Source organism: Mesoplodon mirus, assembly GCF_964341445.2.
Source record: "Mesoplodon mirus genome assembly, chromosome: 3".
Classification (NCBI taxonomy): Eukaryota; Metazoa; Chordata; class Mammalia; order Artiodactyla; family Ziphiidae; genus Mesoplodon; species Mesoplodon mirus.
The window spans coordinates 81,371,964-81,393,781 of NC_138978.1; the positions used below are offsets into that span (position 1 = coordinate 81,371,964).

Genomic DNA, 21,818 nt, shown 5'->3' on the forward strand with positions numbered 1-21,818 from the left:
ATAGTTCCTCATCTTTAAGTACAGAAATAGCCGTGACAAAATTACAGGTATTGAGGGAAAATTGAAGCGCAGAGTTTAAAATGTCAATAATCCACAGGGAAACTGGAGACCATTTAAAATATTAATATTAAATCTCTATATAAGACATTAAAAGATCTCCAATCAAAATGTTCATTTTATAATAGATATGGTATGATACAATTTATAATAGATGTGGTATGAACCTTTCCCTTTCATGGGAAAGGTTCGGCTGGGAAACAGGAATTGTTCTTGAAAACGGGGCCTGTGCTATTGCAGAGACTGTGCTGTACCTAGGTCAACAGAATGCTCCGATGTCATCATTGAGGTCACAGAGTCCTGCTGTGCGCCTGGCAACCTTGGAAACTTAACAGCCCTGGTGAGCACTAGGCAGCACTGCTGGTTCAATAAGTGGTACCAGTTTTTCAGCCATTTAGGAGACTTGACTATTTTTACTTGTATTGAATCATTTCAACGGATTGCCCAAGAGCCAACAAGGGCCAACCTGTAGGGAAGAGGAGGAGTTGGACATCTCTTGAGGCATCTTCTAAGGGAGACTTCTAGTTGGTACGATGAAACGGCGACAAAAGAGGAAACATCTGGAAAATGAAGAGTCCCAGGAAACTGCCGAGAAGGGAGGAGGTATGTGGGGGGCAACTTGGCTGGGGCACATGGGTTTCTGCCAAACTGAACCTTCTCTACGAAGAGTGGGACTGAGAACGTGTCACCTGTGAAGCAGGGAGCGAGAGACCTTGTCTCACTGATGCTGCCGTATCCATCCAGAGCGTCCCTGTGGTGTGAGACGGCACAGAACGGCCGGATGCCCCCTGGGAGATGGGAGGTCAGCTCCGCTGCTCTGAGGACTCTCTCCTGGGGCTGCCGGGCCTGGAGCTTTGTCGGACTCACAGCAGGCTGCATCCTGCTTGCACAGACCTAGAGGTGCAGCTTTTCTCAGTCCCCGATTTCTCTCTTATTCTCTTGGATCTTTCCCTGGGGTCATGAAGTGGGGGATGTGAAGGATGCAAGGATGCTGAGAGAGACCCATGAGTTGCTCGGCCTCTTTTACCAAAGTGGAACGAGAAGCCCCATGAGTTGAAGACCCTGTTGAAAAATATCTTGACAAGTAGAATGCAGTTCGAAAGACGATTGTTTGCCTAGGGATGGTGTCATATTGAAAGCAAGGAGGTTTTATTCCTTCAACAGGAAGAATTTCCCAAAAGAGACCAAGGGAAGGGAAGGGCTTTCCAGAGACTGAGACCACGTGGGCAAGGGTGAGAAATGTCCTCAGGGTCCTGCGGGGAGCTCTGAGATCCACGGGCCTCGTGGTGCCTGCGTGCATTAAATGTAGGCGAGTAGCTTGCCCTGGGAGGGGGTGGTCACCCCAGAGATCCAGCTAGAGGTCTCTGCCCCAGATTAGAGCCCAGTAGCTCCTACCAGGCCCAGGGCCCTGGAGAATGTAGGATGGGCCCTGGGAATGGAGGTCTAGACAGCAGGCAGATTTTCAGGCAGTGGCTGGGACAGGCTGGGGAAGGCAATGACTGCCCCTGACCATTCAGAATATTTTGCTCTATGTTCCTGTGTGTGGGGGGGCGGAGTTGGTAGTGCAGAGAAGAGCAGGATAAATGGGGGTAGAGTGCTTATCAGATATAAACTCTGCGTGGTACAGTTCTTGTCACCCTGCCTGGACCTGGCTGACACTCGGTGTATGTAAGAGTGTATACAGAACACTTTTTAGGGGTGTTTTATGAGACAGTAACTCATACACCCATGTACACTCTGATACAGCAAAAATATCACACACCCCACATATAACTTCCGTATTTAAACCACACACAGCACATGGAGGTATATACACGCATCCCTCCTGTACTACGTTCTCATACAACCCACCTGTATCACAATCCTCTCCTCCAACACCAAACGCTGGAGATGAGATATGTATATAGACACACACACTATATATATAGGACACACACACACTATATATATATATCTCCTCAACTCTCGCACAAACACACCTAACTTCAGCCATCTCTCAATACCTCTAAAAGAACCAGTCACGTGTCATACACACCACACTTGTAACACATTCTTGAGTAATGCCAGACCCGCTTTGTACAAACCACAGTAAACCACAGTCTCACTAACCCATGTCACGGTTGCCAGAGAAAATATGGGCTATCAGTTCAATTTGAATTCCAGATAAAGAACAAGTAATTTTTCAGTATCAGTATGTCCCAAATATTGTATGGGCCATACTTACACTAAAACTAAGTCAGGCCAAATACTGCATGGGAATACTTACACTAAAAAATTATTCTGGGTTTATCTGAAACTGAAATTTAACTGGGTGCCCTGTATTTTTCTTCGCTTAGTCTGGCAACCCTTATATACTTACCACCAGCTCAGGTATTATATATTTATTGTATTTTTGTTTAGTGTGTGTCTTCCTCTACTAGAATGTGCAGCGTTACCAGAGACTACAACAATGCAAGAGTGCCGGATACACAGGAGTAGCTGCTTACTGAATCTTGGTGAATGAATGAATGAACACACACCATAAATACAAGCCACACCATGTAATGAGGAAAAGTTACATGTCCCAGAATTCCTGACTTGTGAACAGAAACCATGCACACAAAGGCCACAGACACAGATAAGACACATCTCCACCGTGCTCCCCATGCCAACCCCACACTTACCACAGACTTAACTGATACACATCACTCACTCTGCCCACATACTCACGGTCACCACCGAGGCCTACATTACCAACAAGACAGTGACAGAGTAAGTACTGATTTGAATTAAATACTGGAGTATCCACTGGGAACCACACTCTCAACTGTGTGTATTCACTGCACCTGACACGTGCCAGACACTCGGTAAGTATTTGTGGACAGAGGACTGATGAACCCAACCTGAGCCTTTCATTCCTCCCTCAGGAATCTCGAAGTCACAAGAGGATCCCCCTCAGCTTGGATCCACTGTGGTGGCCCAAGGCTGCAGCCCAGGGGCAGGGGAGGTCTCCTCTCCCTCAACATACTTCTCCTGTGCTGCTTCTCCGCGCAAGCTCATGAACGCTGGTAAGGGCGCGGGGCTCCTCAGGTGAGGGGGTGCTTGGCTGTGAGGCAGGAGGCACACAGATCCCAGTGAGGCTGAGAGGAAACCCAGGGTCATCAGAGGTGATGAGGGCTCTGTGGAGGAGCCTGGGCAGGATGGCTGAGCTGTTACGAGGGCGTGGATCCCAGCTGAGTCTGGGGCGGGGGTGTGTGAATCCTGGTACTACCATGGTGGCGAAGTCAAGGAGCAGGGGCCGGAAAGGTCTGGGCTTGAGGTGGAGGGAAGAGGGACCAGATTAAGCATCTTCAGAGGAAAATGTAGGCTTTGTCTTTGCCTTTGCTTCCAGAGAAGGACAGTGTTCTACATCATAGATCTCCAGCCTGAGAGCAGGACCATCCAGCTCAGGTCCACACAGCTCACACATACATCCGCCCTCCAGGCACAGCCCTTCTCAGTGCACACAGAAACCCCAAGCACCACAGCCCCATTCCACAAGGAATGCACCACCGATATTCCCAAAATCACACTCCTCGTCGTACACGCATCCACCCGCGTCGCTCACATACCACAGCCCTCACCACCATACTCCACACCCCTGTATACAGACACCGCTCCAGTATCCCCCCACACGCACATGAAAAGCCCACAGATGACACCAGATACACCGCTCCGTCCTACGGCCAACAGACACCAAGCTCACGACATAGCTACGTCATGCAAATGTCCCTCTCTCGTCTACCACAGCTGCTCCCTCAGCTTCTGGCACGGCCCATGCATGTTATTATGTTTTTAATTTCCTTTTTCAGGAATCTGGAGATCTCATCGAGACACTGCCCAGCCTAAAGCACCCCTAGCCCAGGTTCAGGAAAAAGGGGAGACTGCTCCCCCATCACACTGTGTCTCCTCCTCACCCTCTTCACCCTGTAAGCACTATCTGCACCCAGACAAAGAGGAAAGGGGCATGAAAATATACTACATGCAGGTACAAGTGAACAAGGGTGTAGCTGTCTCCTGGAAGACAAAGAAACCCTTGGAGTTGCCTGAAAAGCAGCTGACGATAGAAGAAGTGACCCTTCCTGAGGATGCGTGCACAGTAGGCACTTACCCCTCTGATGTGTTCACCGAAAGCCTCCTGTCTGACAGTGAGCCCACTGGGGAGGAGAAAGAGTATGAGGAAAGGGCAGAGCCAGGCAGCCCATCAGGGTCACCTGCAGTCCAGGAGACACCCAGGGCCAAAACACTGGCCTGGATGGTGACCATGGAGACCGGCTTCAGGTGCATGGCCTGCTGCCGGGTCTTCCACACCTCGGAGATCCTCCAGCAGCACGTGAAGGGCGGCGTCCTGGAGGGCTTCGGCTGCCGTTTCTTTCATCTCAACATCGCCCAGTGGATGGCCAATGTGGAATTCGAGAGCACCCCTGAGGAGGAGGGCAGTGTGGAACCCGAGACCACCTCTGAGAACGAGGAGGACGAGGAGGACGAGGAAGAGAAGCTAGAAGGCCCCAGCCCGAAGAGACCCCGCAGGCAGGGTCTTTTCTCTCTTTTGAGTTCCACACAGCAACTGAGATTCATGGGACAGAAGATCCTGGAGACGGTGTGGCCTGGGAAGAGGTAAGGCTTGAGGCTGGCAGTCTTCTGAGCCTATGTCACAAGGGCCCAGAGGAGTCTAAGGGAAGGGGCTGCACACATGTGCTGGTTTACCTAATGGCTCTGCAGTTGCATCAACTTGGGTCACACCCAGCACTTCCAAAGGAATTGAGCTCTGTTGACTTCAACAAGAATGTGGAGCCTTTTCCTAGGAGTTTTCTCAGGGTCTGCATGATGGACCTCAACTCTTAGATGACGTACCGCCAGCAGCTCCTTGTCGGCAGAGAGAGCCAGGAGTGGTCTGAAGAGAGGACAGGGGCCCTTGCAGCACCAGAACTTTGAAGTCTGAGAGCCTTGGGCCTGAGCTGAGATCTCACCCGGACCACTGGACCTAGCCTTCTGTGACAAAGGGGAATATGAAAGAGAGTCACGTGGAAATGAGGTTCCCCGAGACATGGAAGTGTTCCAGAACCTTCGTTACGTGGTAGTTGATCTGGAGCCAAGCTCACTGTGGTGTGTGTGGCTCTGAGCATTAAGGCAACGCTGGAGGGTAACCCTGACCAGCAGAGCTTGGAGTGCTGCTTGTCTCTTCCTGTTCTATCTCATTTGCTTTATCCCTTCCAGGGAGAAGAAAGGACCCTCGGGAGAGTAGCAGACAGAATGCCATGGTCTGAAGGAGGATGAAGGGACCGGCACTCAGTCTAACATCATATGACAATAGGAACGTCCTATTCAATAAAGGGCATTTTCCAAACCTTTCCTGGATGTTTTAGTTAATTACATTTTTCTATCTATGCATCTATCTATCAGTCATCTACATCTGTATCTTTCAAGGTTTGTGAACAAGCTTTCACATAAGCACTAGAGACTTCCGCCAGCATTCTCCAGAAGGAGGCCTGGAAATTGCTGGGGACTTCTCACAAATAGGGAATGGCCACAACCCCTGCCTCACAGATGATGCGCGTGGCCCTCCTGACTTACTCCCACTCTCTCTCTGAATTTCCCAAGGTCTGAGATGAGGGTGCTGGCTGGAGGCAATGATCGCGGGCAGGCTGAATCTTCTCCAGATTCTGATTCTCTTCCTGGGCCTATCGTCCTCAAGCACAGTCTCCATGTCCCTGGTCACACTGATCTCTCTCCTTCAGTCCTTCCCTCCCTCCCTCTCCTGCCTCCCAGTGCAAAGAATACTTTTTTACATTTGAGACGAGATTTATTGTTTGTGCACAGAATTCTCACCTGTTCTACTGTGGCCTCTGTTTTGAACATTCCAAAGCTGAGAATTTTCTTTTTTTCTCCCTCATTTCTGCTGAGTCTTTACATTCCTACTGCAGTGAACTCAAAGTGCCTAGCTGACTGGAGGGGGAAAAAAATCCAGGGAGCAAAGAGAAATAATAAAAAAAAGTATCAGTTAATTTTTCATAGTGTTATCCAACTATATATTTTTAAAATTTTGGATTAATATTAGGAATATACTCTTTATAAAAAACTGAATTATTGGGCTTCCCTGGTGGAGCAGTCGTTAAGAATATGCCTGCGAATGCAGGGGACATGGGTTCGAGCCCTGTTCTGGGAAGATCTCACGTGCCACGGAGTAACTAAGCCTGCGCGCCACAACTACTGAGCCTGCGCTCTAGAGCCTGTGTGTCAAAACTACGGAGCCCACGTGCCACAACTACGCAAGCCTGCGTGCCTAGAGCCCGTGCTCCGCAACAAGAGAAGCCACTGCAACGAGAAGCCCGTGCACCACAGCCAAGTGTAGCCCCCGCTCACTGCAACTAGAGAACGCCCACTAGCAGCAACAAAGACCCAATGCAGCCCCAAATAAATTAATTAATTTTTAAAAATTGAATTATTTTCAAGGGGACAATGTATAAAAGTACAATAAAATTCCCCCTTCATAACCGCCCAACCCCACTCTCAAGATGGAATAGATATGCTGTGATACAATTTATAGTCGTAGTACTACTACTCCTCCCACCGCAGCCAAAATCCTCTGAGCCCGGTGCAGCAGCTTCCTTTCACAATGCTAGGACCGGCCACAAAACAGATGATAATCCCTTTGGACATTTCAAGGAGCAGCACCAAGGGAACAGTACCTGGGAAATGCCACTGACAGCTCAGAATATCCATGGCATTTCTAGGGCCTCGGCACTGCTCTTGCTCTGGGAATGAAAGTCCAAAAAGCACATCGGAGAAGGTTCGTAATTGTAAACAAGCTCCACCTTTGAAACACAATCTAGATAGAACCAAATATACAAGCCTGCACAATGGATGAAGCCAACGACTTCTCCATGATTGCCCTTCTGACAACTTTGTTGTCTCCTCAACCATAAAAGGTGAACTTCAAACTCACGACCTTGCCTTGTCACCAGAAACATCCAAGCTTGGATCACTCTTTCTAAGACCAGATATTTGCTCTGTGAACTATTAGAGACTTGTCACATACACAGAAGTAGAACAGGATTATTTCTATCTACCTGGGGACCTGGAGTCTTTCACATTGCTCCTGTTAAAACTCTCACAACAGCAAAACTTTACCTACAAAGGGTTCAAGCTATGACACTCCCAATTTCCACAAACCTTCTCATCTCTTGTGAGTCACATGCAGCCAATTCCAGGAATTGGAAACATGGTTGTGAGGATGAAACTGACTTTGGGGCTCCCCTTGGATATGGTCTTCCAGACTTACCAAAAGGCCATTAAGAGGACGGTTTACCCCACCTCAGGGAAACCCGAGGCAGTACTTGCAGTCAAGGGCTGGACATGGCTTCTGAGCTACATCCAGAAAGAATTTCATACTGTACCTGGATCTGCTGAAGCCATTTCTGACTGTCCGAGAGCCAGCATGTACCACTCCTCAACTGCCTCCATTGTGGATCATCAGTAGGGCTGTCAGATTTACTAAATAAAAATACAGGATACCCAGTTAAACTTGAACTTCACATGAATAGTAAGTCATCACTTTTAGTATAAGTAGATCCTATGTACTATTTGGGGCATACTTATCTTCAAAATATACTCGTTGTTTTTCTGACATTCATATTTAACGGAACAGCCTATATTTTATCTGTCAACCCTACTCATCAGAAATGATGGAGTCTTATAGAGATCCAAGAGATGCCTCAGAGCATCCTCAGCTTTTATTTCTATGTCCTGGACAGTGAGCACGAGCTTCCCACTCACATTAATTGGCTATAATGGAGTATATTCTCCATTTCAGAGCCTTTTGTACATGTCATTGTTATCATCTTCCTTATTTTAAAGAGAGGTTTATTTTTTTCCAAACTTAATAGCTCATCCAAAAGTATTTGGAAGTTCATTCGACAAGGGAAAAACAACGAGATTCTGAAAAGTGATGGAAACCGCCTGGTGTTTAGTCAAGAAGTAGTAGGGAGATCGAAAAAGCCAAACTTAATAAGCAAATCTCTCCAAGGGTGTTTTCAGAGCTTGATACCCTCCCACACCCTGAAAATATTATTACATCAAGAAGGTAGAACCTGCTAACCAAATGTAAGGCTCCCATATGATTCTATCAAACTGAGGATGCTTCTTTACTAAGCAGTGAGCACACTTGCTGCCCCAGGGACCTTGGCAGTTGCAATACAGAGCTCTTCCCTTTGGGATGGAAACAGCAAGTTTTCCTGTGGTCTACACGCTGGCCCCCAAAATACTACACTCCCAATACTTGTCAACTTTAAGTATTTTTCTACATATCTCCATTTTTCTGTTACTATTTGGACTACATCCTAGCCTTGACACTACATAAATTGCATTCAAGAAGCTATTTTTAAAAGTTGGTAGGAAATCTTAAATATATAGCTTACAGTCCCTGGCTTACTTTCATCCAGGTGCATAAGGGTTTTCAAAAGTAGTCAGGTTAGTTACCCCGTATCACAGCCCCACGCTTTTGTCAGAGATACAAAAATGTAACATGGTATTTAAGGTTTTAGTTGCCAAATCATCAAGCCTCCCAGACAGAGGCAATAGAGCAAAATGATTACAGAGGCATGGATTTTGATTTGCTCCAGTGTCTTGGGCAAGTCACTTGGCCTCTGTATTTATTTGTACATATCTGCCCTTTTCTGTCCCTTGGGAGATATAATTGTACCTAGTCCATGGGTATGTTGTACAAATTATCTGTAAAGTATTTAGAAGAAACCGACACAGAGTAAGCACTCCACAGACATTGGCTATTAGCTATTGGAAATATTTCTCCATGAAACAGATGACTTTATCCGTGGATGACTCGGTGGGAGACAGGGAATCACAGAATCACAGCATGTTGAAAGTGACCTAGTTCACACTCTTATGTGAAAAGAAGAAAAGTGTGCATGGGTAGAAAATGTCTGAAACTTTACACAACAAAAAGTTCATCATGTTAACTTGGAGGATTAGAATAAATCAGGAAAGGAGGAAAGAAAAACTTGAGTGTAATTCAATTTCTCTATCATTTGTGTTTCTACACTAAGACTCTGAATACACTGGAAGTGCAATTTTTTTTAATGTGGCGGGATAAAGGATTTCAAGTTTTCCTGATCCATCCGTATTATTATCTCAGAATTGCTGGCATTTCTTGCCATCTTTGGATCTACACTCATCTGAGTCAGTGGGCCATTCTGGACGGAGGAGATAATAGAGCAGAAGTGAAGTGAGAGAAAAGGAGAGACAAGATTTTCTCTTTTCTCTTCAAAGAGGAAAGGTCTTTGGAATGGGAACAACTCACAACCAAACTTTGGGGAAAGGATGTGATGGAAAATGAGACAAACATCCTAACCCTGTGATGAGAAGGATTCCCTGGGCTGGATGGAGGGAGGTCACAGGTGGCTGGACAAGGAAACCAACTAGGGAGAAACACACACAAGTGCAGATCAAACACCACGAGGCCACTCAGCCTGACTCCATGCAAACATGTGTCCAGCAGACAGCCCTTCACTTGTGGCTCCACAGCAAGACAGGTACCTCGGGGGTGCCAACTCATTCTGAGTCCATTATGCCTGGCCATTCATAAACCGCTGTCTAACTTGTGAGGAATAAACTCTCAATGCTTATAAGGAAATTGGGGAAGGAGATTGGAAGGTTACTTAAATGGAAAAAAAAAAGAGTTCAGGAAAGCAGGATGGTAGAGAGAAAAGAAAAGGACCTTAAAAGATAGAAAGGATTTGCCAAAGAAGAGAAAGAAAAAGAAATGATTCCGAATGGGTTAACCTGCACCTAGGAAGCTATGGAAGATTATTGATGTGTGAAGACTATGGAATAAAGTGAATAAAATTTACCAGAATTTGCTGACACTATGGTAAGAAGCATGATTATCAAATTAGGAATTTGCTGCAATGGAATTCTAGGGGGACACTAGGAAGGGGAAGCAAATGTTCATGAGATGACAGTGGCAGGTGGAAAGTTGTTTCAGGGGAAGATCAGTCTTGCAGAGGGTGTATCAGAGGTGGGCAAGTGTGAGCAAGCAAGGAAATACTAATTGTATACGGTTCCTTCACTGAGTGCACCCAGCCCCATGGTCAGCCTTGAGAACAAGCAGGACTTCAGGTACTGGAGCTACATTTCAGTCATCAAGACTTGAGAAGACACCCTTAACTCAGGTCTTCTCTTCAAACTCCCTCTTTGTTTCTTGACCTTCATTTGGCCTCTTCCCTTACCCTCAAGCTGTGGACTGAGGCCACAGAGCAAGATGGGTCACTAGTGTCCTCCATCCCCTGGCGACTGTGGTTCACATCAGTGGAGTACCAAAGGCAATAACAAAGTAACAGACATAAGAGTGTATGAAGAAGAGGAGATTCTGATAAGGCTTTCTGTGACAGTGTGGGCCAAGTCGGCTCTATATGGCTGGTATCACGTGAATTATGAGAAGCCTTAGGGGAGAAGTTCTCAGAAGGCACAGCCTGGCTCTCTAGAGGCTCTGCGTGCTCACAGCCCACTCCAAGACCTCAGTTACAGCTTCGGCCCCCAATATCTCTCCCTCTGCCTGCTCACAGTTTTTGAAGTCTTCTTTCCTCCACATTTCTCTTGAGAGGTGGAGGAGGAAGATGAGCATCAGGCCAGCTCAGACTCCCCAGGGATCCCAGCAGGATGCCTATCATTAACCTCCCACCTTCTAGGAAGCTCCTAAGATCTTCACATTTGGGGCAGTTTTCATTTCAGCTGTGCTTCAAATTTCTGGCTGGAGACGGCCTGTTGGAAGGTGGCTAAAAGCAAGTAGCAATCCTTCGGGCAGCCTGGCCCTTCTCGACTGTCAGACATCTTCAGGGATATTCTAGGAAATGTTGTTTGTTCTACAGAAGGGAGGGAAACAATCCAATTGTCCAATAATGCTTGAATGGAAAATAAATGATGCTATATGCATGTGATGAAATAATATCAAACAGTCAAAAATCAAAGACCTAGATCTATATGGACTGATGTGGATAAATCTTGAAAAGATAATATTGATTGAAAGAAAATAAGATAAAGAATCTTAGATTATGATAACAGGTATGTAAGTATTTAAATATTTAAATCAATTCAACATATTGCTTCTATATAGAGAGATGCAAGAAAATAAACTTTATCCAAAGAACACATTATTTACATTTAATATGTTCATTTATCTAGGAAACCCAAAAGAACCCACAGATAAACTAGCAGGAACTAATAAGACGGTTCAACAAGGCACACACATACAAGATCAATACATTTTAAAAATCAATCAGGCTCCTCTACACTGGCGATAATAAATTAGAAACTGTAAAAGAAAATAAGAAAAAAAGAAGATCTAAAAAGAGTCACAAGAGCCATATAAATTATTTAGAGCTAAGCATACGTAAAAGTAAATATAACTAACAAACTGAGTACGACCACTTAAACTCCGCCCAACCCAAGGTTAGGAAAAGACTGTTGTTACTTTATGAGAACAGACCCTCTTCTTAAGGAGCAGATCAGTAAGTGAGAGTGAATCAAAGAAACACAGCATTTGAAAAGTCAGCTAGTCCAAGCCTCTTGATCACACATACAGAAGCTGAAGCCCAGACAGGTTGAGTTACTTGGTAAAGGGCCCAATGTCCTGACTCAAGGACTAGCATTTTTCACTCAGTCGCAAGACACAATCAAATGCAGTACCTTGGAAAGAGATGGGGAAAAAATGAAGAAATCAATTATATAGTTCCTCATCTTTAAGTACAGAAATAGCCGTGACAAAATTACACGTATTGAGGGAAAATTGAAGTGCAGAGTTTAAAATGTCAATAATCCACAGGGAAACTGGAGACCATTTAAAATATTCATATTAAATCTCTCTAGAAAAGACACTAAAAGATCTCCAATCAAAATGTGAATTTTATAATAGACATGGTATGATACAATTTATAATAGATATGGTATGAACCTTTCCCTTTCACGGGAAAGCTTCGGCTGGGAAAAAGGAATTGTTCTTGAAAATGGGGCCTGTGCTACTGCAGACACTGTGCTCAACCTAGGTCCACCGAATGCTCTGATGTCATCACTGAGGTCACAGAATTCCACTGTGCGCCTGGCAACCTTGCAAACATAACAGCCCTGGTGAGCACTAGGCAGTACTGGTGGTTCACCAAGTGGTACAAGTTTTTCAGCCATTTAGGAGACTTGACCATTTTTATTTGTATTGAATCATTTCAACGGATTGCCCAGGAGCCAAGAAGAGCCAACCTGTAGGGAAGAGGAGGAGTTGGACATCTCTTGAGGCATCTTCTAAGAGAGACTTCTAGTTGGTACGATGGAACGGCGACAAAAGAGGAAACATCTGGAAAATGAAGAGTCCCAGGAAACTGCTGAGAACGGAGGAGGTATGTGGGGGGCAACTTGTCTGGGGCACATGGGTTTCTGCCAAACTGAAGCTTCTCTAGGAAGCGGGGGACTGAGAACGTGTCACCTGTGAAGCAGGGAGCGAGAGACCTTGTCTCACTGATGCTGCCGTATCTATCCGGAGGGTCCCTGTGGTGTGAGACGGCACAGAACGGCCAGATGCCCCCTGGGAGATGGGAGGTCAGCTCCGCTGGTCTGAGGACTCTCTCCTGGGGCAGCCGGGCCTGGAGCTTTGTCGGACTCATAGCAGGCTGCATCCTGCTTGCACAGACCTAGAGGTGCAGCTTTTCTCAGTCCCCGATTTCTCTCTTATTCTCTTGGATCTTTCCCTGGGGTCATGAGGTGGGGGATGTGAAGGATGCAAGGATGCTGAGAGAGACCCATGAGTTGCTTGGCCTCTTTTACCAAAGTGGAAAGAGAAGCCCCATGAGTTGAAGGCCCTGTTGAAAAATATCTTGACAAGTGGAATGCACTTTGAAAGAAGATTGTTTGTCTAGGGATGGTGTCCTATTGAAAGCAAGGAGGTTTTATTCCTTCAACAGGAAGAATTTCCCAAAGGAGATCAAGGGAAGGGAAGGGTTTTCCAGAGACTGAGACCACGTGAGCGGGGGTGAGAAATGTCCTCAGGGTCCTGCGGGGAGCTCTGAGAGCCACGGGCCACGTGGTGCCTGCGTGCATTAAATGTAGGCGAGTAGCTTGCCCTGGGAGAGGGGTGGTCACCCCAGAGCTCCAGCTAGAGGCCTCTGCCCCAGATTAGAGCCCAGTAGCTCCTACCAGGCCCAGGGCCCTGGAGACTGTACGATGGGCCCTGGGAATGGAGCTCTAGACAGCAGGCAGATTTCCAGGCAGTGGCTGGGACAGGCTGGGGAAGGCAATGACTGCCCCTGACCATTCAGAATATTTTGCTCTATGTTCCTGTGTGTGTGTGTGTGTGTGTGACTGTGTGTGTGTGTCTGTGTGTGTGTGTGTGTGTGTGTGTGTGTGTGTGGTAATGCAGAGAAGAGCGAGATGAATGGGGGTAGAGTGCTTACCAGATATAAAGTCTGCATGGTAAAATTCTTGTCAACCTGCCTGGACCTGGCTGACACTCGGTGTACGTAAGAGTGTATACAGAATTCTTGTTAGGGGTGTTTGATGAGACAGTAACTCATACACCCATGTACACTCTGATGCAGCAAAAATATCACACACCCCACATATAACTTCCTTAGTAAACCACACACAGCACATGGAGGTATATACACGGATCCCTCCTGTACTACGTTCTCATACAACCCACCTGTATCACAATCCTCTCCTCCAACACCAAACGCTGGAGATGAGATATATATACAGACACACACACTATATATATAGGACACACACACAAACACACAATATATATACATGTATCTCCTCAACTCTTGCACAAACACAGCTAACTTCAGCCATCTCTAAATACCTCTGTAAGAACCAGTCACGTGTCATACACACCACACTTATAACACATTCTTGAGTAATGCCAGACCCGCTTTGTACAAACCACAGTAAACCACAGTCTCAGTAACCCATGTCAGGATTGCCAGAGAAAATATGGGCTATCCAGTTCAATTTGAATTCCAGATAAACAACAAGTAATTTTTCAGTATCCGTATGTCCCACATATTGTATGGGCCATACTTACACTAAAACTAAGTCAGGCCAAATACTGCATGGGAATACTTACACTAAAAAATTATTCTGGGTTTATCTGAAACTGAAATTTAACTGGGTGCCTTGTATTCTTGTTCGCTAAGTCTGGCAACCCTTATATACTTACCACCAGCTGATGTATTATATAGTTATTGTAGTTTTGTTTAGTGTGTGTCTTCCCCTACTAGAATGTGCAGCGTTACCAAAGACTACAACACTGGAAGAGTGCCGGATACACAGGAGTAGCTGCTTACTGAATCTTGGTGAATGAAGGAATGAACACGCACCATAAATACAAGCCACACCATGTAATGAGGAAAAGTTACATGTCCCAGAATTCCTGACTTGTAAACAGAAACCATGCACACAAAGGCCACAGACACAGATAGACACGTCTGCACCGTGCTCCCCATGCCAACCCCACACTTACCACAGACTTAACTGATACACATCACTCACTCTTCCCACACACTCACAGTCACCACCGAGGCCTACATTACCAACTAGACAGTGAGAGAATAAGTATTGATTGGAATTAAATCCTGGAGGATCCACTGGGAACCACACTCTCAACTGTGTGTATTCACTGCACCGGACACGTGTCAGACACTCTGTAAATACTTCTGGACAGAGGACTGATGAACCCACCCTGAGCCTTTCATTCCTCCCTCAGGAATCTCGAAGTCACAAGAGGATCCCCCTCGGCTTGGATGCACTGCGGTGGCCCAAGCCTGCAGCCCAGGCGCAGGGGAGGTCTCCTCTGCCTCTACATACTTCTGTGCTTCTTCTCCGTGAAGCTCATCTACGCTGGTAAGGGCGCAGGGCTCCTCAGGTGAGGGGGTGCTTGGCTGTGAGGCAGGAGGCACACAGATCCTAGGGAGGCTGCGAGGAAACCCAGTGTCATCAGAGGTGATGAGGGCTCTGTGGAGGAGCCTGGGAAGGATGGCTGAGCTGTTCCGAGGGCGTGGATCCCAGCTGAGTCTGGGGGTGTGTGAGAATCCTGGTACACCCATGGTAGGCAAGTCAAGGAGCAGGGGCCGGAAAGGTCTGGGCTTGAGGTGGAGGGAAGAGGGACCAGATTAAGCATCTTCAGAGGAAAATGTAGGCTTTGTCTTTGCCTTTGCTTCCAGAGAAGGACAGAGTTCTGCATCATACACCTCCAGCCTGAGAGCAGGACCATCCAGCTCAGGTCCACACAGCTCACACATACACCCGCCCTCCAGGCACAGCCCTTCTCATTGCACACAGAAACCCCAAGCACCATAGCCCCATTCCACAAGGAATGCACCACCGATATTCCCAAACTCACACTCCTGGTCGTACACGCATCCAGCCACATCCCTCACATACCACAGCCCTCACCACCATACTCCAACTCCTGTATACAGACACCGCTCCAGTATCCCCCCACACGCACATGAAAAGCCCACAGATGACACCAGATGCACCACTCCATCCTACGGCCAACAGACACCAAGCTCACGACATAGGTACGTCATGCAAATGTACCTCTCTCGTCTACCACACCTGCTCCCTCAGGTTCCGGCATGTCCCATGCATGTTATTATGTTTTTAATTTCCTTTTTCAGGAATCCGGAGATCACATCGAGACACTGCCCATCCTACAGCACCCCTAGACCAGGTTCAGGAAAAAGGGGAGACCGCTCCCCCATCACACTGTGTCTCCTCATCACCCTCTTCACCCTGTAAGAACTATCTGCACCCAGACAAAGAGGAAAGGGGCATGAAAATATACTACATGCAGGTACAAGTGAACAAGGGTGTAGCTGTCTCCTGGAAGACAAAGAAACCCTTGGAGTTGCCTGAAAAGCAGCTGAGGATAGAAGAAGTGACCCTTCCTGAGGATGCGTGCGCAGTCGCCACTGACCCCTCTTCTGATGTGTCCACCGAAAGCCTCCTGTCTGACAGTGAGCCCACTGGGGAGGAGAAAGAGTATGAGGAAAGGGCAGAGCCAGGCAGCCCATCAGGGTCACCTGCAGTCCATGAGACACCCAGGGCCAAGATACCGGCCTGGATGGTGACCATGGAGACCGGCTTCAGGTGCATGGCCTGCTGCCGGGTCTTCCCCACCTTGGAGATACTCCAGCAGCACGTGAAGTTCGGCGTCCTGGAGGGCTTCAGCTGCCGTGCCTTTCTTCTCACCATGGCCCAGCTGATGGGCAATGTGGAATCCGAGAGCACCCCTGAGGAGGAGGGCAGTGTGGAACCAGAGACCACCTCTGAGGATGAGGAGGACGAGGAGGACAAGGAGGACGAGGAAGAGAATGTAGAAGGCCCCAGCCCGAAGAGACCCCGCAGGCAGGCTGTTTTCGCTCTTTTGAGTTCCACACAGCAACTTAGATTCATGGGAGAGAAGATCCTGGAGATGGTGTGGCCTTGGAAGAGGTAAGGCTTGAGGCTGGCAGTCTTCTGAGCCTATGTCACGAGGGCCCAGAGGAGTCTAAGGGAAGGGGCCGCACACATGTGCTGGTTTACCTAATGGCTCTGCAGTTGCATCAAATGGGACACACCCAGCACTAACAAAGGCATTGACCTCTGTTGACGTAAACAAGAAGGTGGAGCCTTTTCCTAGGAGTTTTCTCAGGGTCTGCACGATGGACCTCAACTCTTAGAGGACGTAACACCAGCAGCTCCTTGTTGGCAGAGAGAGCCAGGAGTGGTCTCAAGAGAGGACAGGGGCCCTTGCAGGACCAGAACTTTGAGGTCTGAGAGGCTTGGGCCTGAGCCGAGATCTCACCCTGACCACTATACCAAGCCTTCTGTGACAATGGGGAATATGAAAGAGAGTCACGTGGAAATGAGTTCCCCCGAGATATGGAAATGTTCCAGAACCTTCGTTGCGTGGTAGTTGATCTGGAGCCAAGCTCACTGTGGTGTGTGTGGCTCTGAGCATTAAGGCAATGCTGGAGGATAACCCTGACCAGCAGAGCTTGGAGTGCTTCTTGTCTCTTCCTGTTCTATCTCATTTGCTTTATCCCTTCCAGGGAGAAGAAAGGACCCTCGGGAGAGTAGCAGACAGAATGCCGTGGTCTGAAGGAGGATGAAGGGACCGGCACTCAGTCTAACATCATATGACAATAGGAACGTCCTATGCAATAAAGGGCATTTTCCAAACCTTTCCTGGAGCTTTTATTTAATGACATTTTTCTATCTATGCATCTATCTATCAGTCATCTACATCTGTATCTTTCAAGGTTTGTGAACAAGCTTTCACATAAGCACTAGAGACGTCCGCCAGCATTTTCCAGAAGGAGGCCTGGAAATTGCTGGGGACTTCTCACAAATAGGGAATGGCCACAACCCCTGCCTCACAGACGATGCGCGTGGCCCTCCTGACGTACTCCCACTCTCTCTCTGAATTTCCCAACGTCTGAGATGAGGGTGCTGGCTGGAGGCAATGATCACGTGCAGGCTGAATCTTCTCCAGATTCTGATTCTCTTCCTGGGCCTATCGTCCTCAAGCACAGTTTCCATGTCCCTGGCCACACTGATCTCTCTCCTTCAGTCCTTCCCTCCCTCCCTGTCCTGCCTCCCAGTGCAGAGAATACTTTTTTACATTTGAGACGACATTTATTTTTTGTTCTCAGAATTCTCACCTGTTCTACTGTGGCCTCTGTTTTAAACATTCCAAATCTGAGAATTTTCTTTTTTTCTCCCTCATTTCTGCTGAGTCTTTACCTTCCTAATGCAGTGAACTCACAGTGCCTAGCTGACTGGATGAAGAAAAAAATCCAGGGAGCAAAGAGAAATAATAAAAGAATATATCAGTTAATTTTTCATAGTGTTATCCAACTACATATTTTTAAAATTTTGGAATAATATTAGGAATCTTCTCTTTATAAAAAACTGAATTGTTGTGCTTCCCTGGTGGAGCAGTGTTTAAGAGTATGCCTGTGAATGCAGGGGCCATGGGTTCGAGCCCTGGTCTGGGAAGATCCCACGTGCCATGAAGTAACTAAGCCCGCACACCAAAACTACTGAGCCTGCGCTCTAGAGCCCGTGTGCCACATCTACCGAGCCCACGTGCCACAACTACGGAAGCCTGAGTGCCTAGAGCCCATGCTCCGCAACAAGAGAAGCCACTGCAATGAGAAGCCCGTGCACCACAGCCAAGAGGAGCCCCCGCTCACTGCATCTATAGAACGCCCGCTAGCAGCAACAAAGACCCAATGCAGCCCAAAATAAATTAATTAATTTTAAAAAATTGAATTAGTTTCAAGGGTACAATGTATAAAAGTACAATAAAAGCCCCCCTTCATAACCCCCCAACCCCACTCTCAAGATGGAATAGATATGCTGTGATACAATTTATAGTCGTAGTACTACTACTCCTCCCACCACATCCGAAATCCTCTGAGCCAGGTGCAGCAGCTTCCTTTCACAATGCTAGGACCCGCCACAAGACAGATGATAATCCCTTTGGACATTTCAAGGAGCAGCACCAAGGGAACTGTACCTGGGAAATGCCACTGACAGCTCAGAATATCCATGGCATTTCTAGAGCCTCGGCACTGCTCTAGCTCTGGGTATGAAGGTCCAAAAAGCACGTCAGAGAATGTTCATACTTGTAAACAAGCTCCACCTTTGAAACACAATCTACATAGAACCACATATACAAGCCTGCACAATGGATGAAGCCAACGTCTCCTCCATGATTGACCTTCTGACCACCTTATTGTCTCCTCAACCATAAAAGTTCAACTTCAGACTCACGACCTTGCCTTGTCACCAGAAACATCCAAGCTTGCATCAGTCTTTCTAAGAGCAGATATTTGCTCTGTGAACTATCAGAGACTTGTCACATACACAGAAGTAGAACAGGATTGTTTCTATCTACCTGGGGACCTGGAGTCTTTCACATTTCTCCTGTTAAGACTCTCAGAGCACCAAAACTTTACCTACAAAGGGTTCAAGCTATGACACTCCCAATTTTCACAAACCTCCTCATCTCTTGTGAGTCACATGCAGCCAATTCCAGGAATTGGAAACATGGTTGTGAGGATGAAACTGACTTTGGGGCTGCCCTTGGATATGGTCTTCCAGACTTACCAAAAGGCCATTAAGAGGAAGGTTTACCCCACCTCAGGGAAACCCGAGGCAGTACTTGCAGTCAAGGGCTGGCCATGGCTTCTGAGCTACATCCAAAAAGAATTTCATACTGTACCTGGATCTGCTGAAGCCATTTCTGACTGTCCGAGAGCCAGCATGTACCGTTCCTGAACTGCCTTCATTGTGGATCATCAGTAGGGCTGTCACCTTTACTAAATAAAAATACAGGATACCCAGTTAAACTTGAACTTCACATGAATAAGAAGTCATCACTTTTAGTATAAGTAGATCCTATGTACTATTTGGGGCATACTTACCTTAAAAATGTACTCGTTGTTTTTCTGACATTCATATTTAACTGAAGAGCCTATATTTTATCTGTCAACCCTACTCAGCAGAAATGATGGAGGCTTATAGAGATCCAAGAGATGCCTCAGAGCATCCTCAGCTTTTATTTCTATGTCCTGGACAGTGAGCCCGAGCTTCCCACTCCCATTAATTGGCTATAATGCAGTATAGTCTCCATTTTAGAGGTTTTGCTACCTGTCGTTGTTATTATCTTCCTCTCACAACAGTGAGAGGCCCGCATATTGCAAAACAAACAAACAAACAAACAAACAAAAAGGAATAAGCTTGAATAATTCCTCCAATCTCAGTGGTTTAAAACAACAAAGGTTCATTTCCCGCTCGTTGTACATGCCCATCATGGGCTGCCTAGGAGTTCTGCTCTTCGTTTTCCTTATTCCTGCCCCCAGCTTGACAAAGCCACCTCTCTCAGTCATCTTTGTAGAGAGAAAGAATTCTGGAGCCTCACACTGGCAGTGTGAGTTCTCGCCGAAAAGTAACACACATCACTTCCACCCAAAATTGTTGACCACAATCTTATTTTTAGGGAAACCACTGCCCAAAACTGCCTGCCCTGACCAGGCCCGACAGTAACCACTTTCACGAGCTATCTTAAAACAGGAGGTCCTGGTAAGGAACGCGGAACTAACCAACTACCACCAACCGGAAGAATTAGGGAAAGGTCAAAAGGAGAGAGGAGACTCCTGTCCATATGTCCTACCAACCTCCCAGAATCCTTCTCTCTGGAACCTATCTTAGCTGAGCAATGTGTGCACCACCAGAAAGGATCCTGAGTCAGAATGACTGGCCGGAGACAACCCAGAAATTAACCCCATCACCATAAAACCTGAGACTGCGAGCCACATGGCAGAGCAGTTCTCCTGGGTTCCCTTCCCCTCCTGCTCTGCACCCGGACACCCCTTCCCAATAAAGTCTGTTGCTTTGTCAGCACGTGTGTCTCCTCAGAAAATTCTTTTCTGAGTGGTAGACAAGAGCCCACTCTTGGGCCCTGGAAGAGGTCCCTCTTCCTGCAACATTATCATGTGTCTCTCCATTTTCTAAACTCCTTAGGCAAAAGTAATTGTGAACAATACTACTGAATAGTACAGAAACCATACAGAAAAATTCTAATCCCTCCCTGTTAAATAGGAGACTTGACAAAACCACCAAGCTATTCATTCACAAAACTGGGTCTAGAACTCACATCTCTTAGGTCATGATTCAGAACCTTTTCCCACTATGCTATATGTTAGGATTTTTACACCAAGACAATGTAGTTGGGTTAATAATGCCTTTCATTTTTTGTTTTTGTTTTTTTTTTTCATAAATGGATTCAGGAGGGAGGCTTTGGAAGCCCCTAAAACACTTGCCTTAAACTGAAAAGCAACTGGAAAATAATCCCACTGCCTTTTGAAATGTTTGACCTAGTAAAGATTAGATGTCTGGGAGGCTTTTAGGTTCTGAATATAAGGAATAAAAAGGAAACAATCTTCCTAAGACTTTAGGAAACAGGCGGAAAAACTCTTGACTCCCACTTTGCTATTTTGATTAGCTCGTTGACACTTCAGTTCTTTGACTAATAGCAGTGGCAACAGCTGGAGTTTAGCCAAGATATAAGTATATATAATAGGGTGGCGGCCCCTGCAGAACCACATACCACTGTAAATGCTTTAGCTCAATCCTACTTGCTCATAGGTCTGTGCAAAGTAACAAATGGTTCTGAAACATTTATTCCAAATAGCTTTCTTAGTATTACTTTAAAGATAACTTGGCTGCCAAATACTTGCTCCCTGGTGAAAAAGAATGCATATATGGGAGGAGGATTTATGTATCAAGATATGCTGCTTATTTCCCTCCTGCTGATACAATGCACATCTAATGAATTAGAGATAATCTTCCTCTCTTCCCCAAATTGTAGATAAATGAGTATGTCGTTTCTCCCTCCCTTCAATTCATCCTGGTCATAGTTATTTTCTTTAAGAATATTATTCCCCTGCTTAAATCTTAAATGGCTTCCCAATGCGAGAAGAAGAAAACCGAAAAGAGTCAACCGAACGTTCAAAGCCCCGTAGGGTTGAAGACCCTGCCGAGTTTTCCAGACTAAGCGTAACACTCACCTTCCCGCCTCCACTCAACTAGGCCAGACTTCCCTCCCTCCATCAGAGGACAGGCGCTTGCTCAACTCATTTCTTTCAAGAGTATAATTTTTCAAAGTACAAATTGTTTTTAAGTTCAAT

At 46.5% G+C, this 21,818-nt stretch overlaps 1 protein-coding gene and 1 pseudogene across 2 annotated transcripts in view; both read left to right on the plus strand.

Moving 5' to 3' along the window:
* Window positions 1-590: 590 nt before the first annotated feature.
* Window positions 591-21,818, plus strand: part of LOC309799161 (protein FAM170A-like) — a 179,218-nt pseudogene continuing 157,990 nt past the window's right edge. Inside the window, exon 1 of the transcript in view lies at window positions 591-660. The product of the transcript in view is annotated as a protein FAM170A-like (transcript). The remainder of the gene's footprint in view (window positions 661-21,818) is intronic.
* On the plus strand, window positions 15,178-16,527 carry LOC309800780 (protein FAM170A-like; the record flags this gene model as incomplete). The annotated part of the gene is made up of 3 exons (XM_082615100.1): window positions 15,178-15,184; window positions 15,756-16,385; window positions 16,520-16,527. The coding sequence occupies 3 exons, from the start codon at window positions 15,178-15,180 to the stop codon at window positions 16,525-16,527; spliced, it is 645 nt and encodes a 214-aa protein (XP_082471226.1).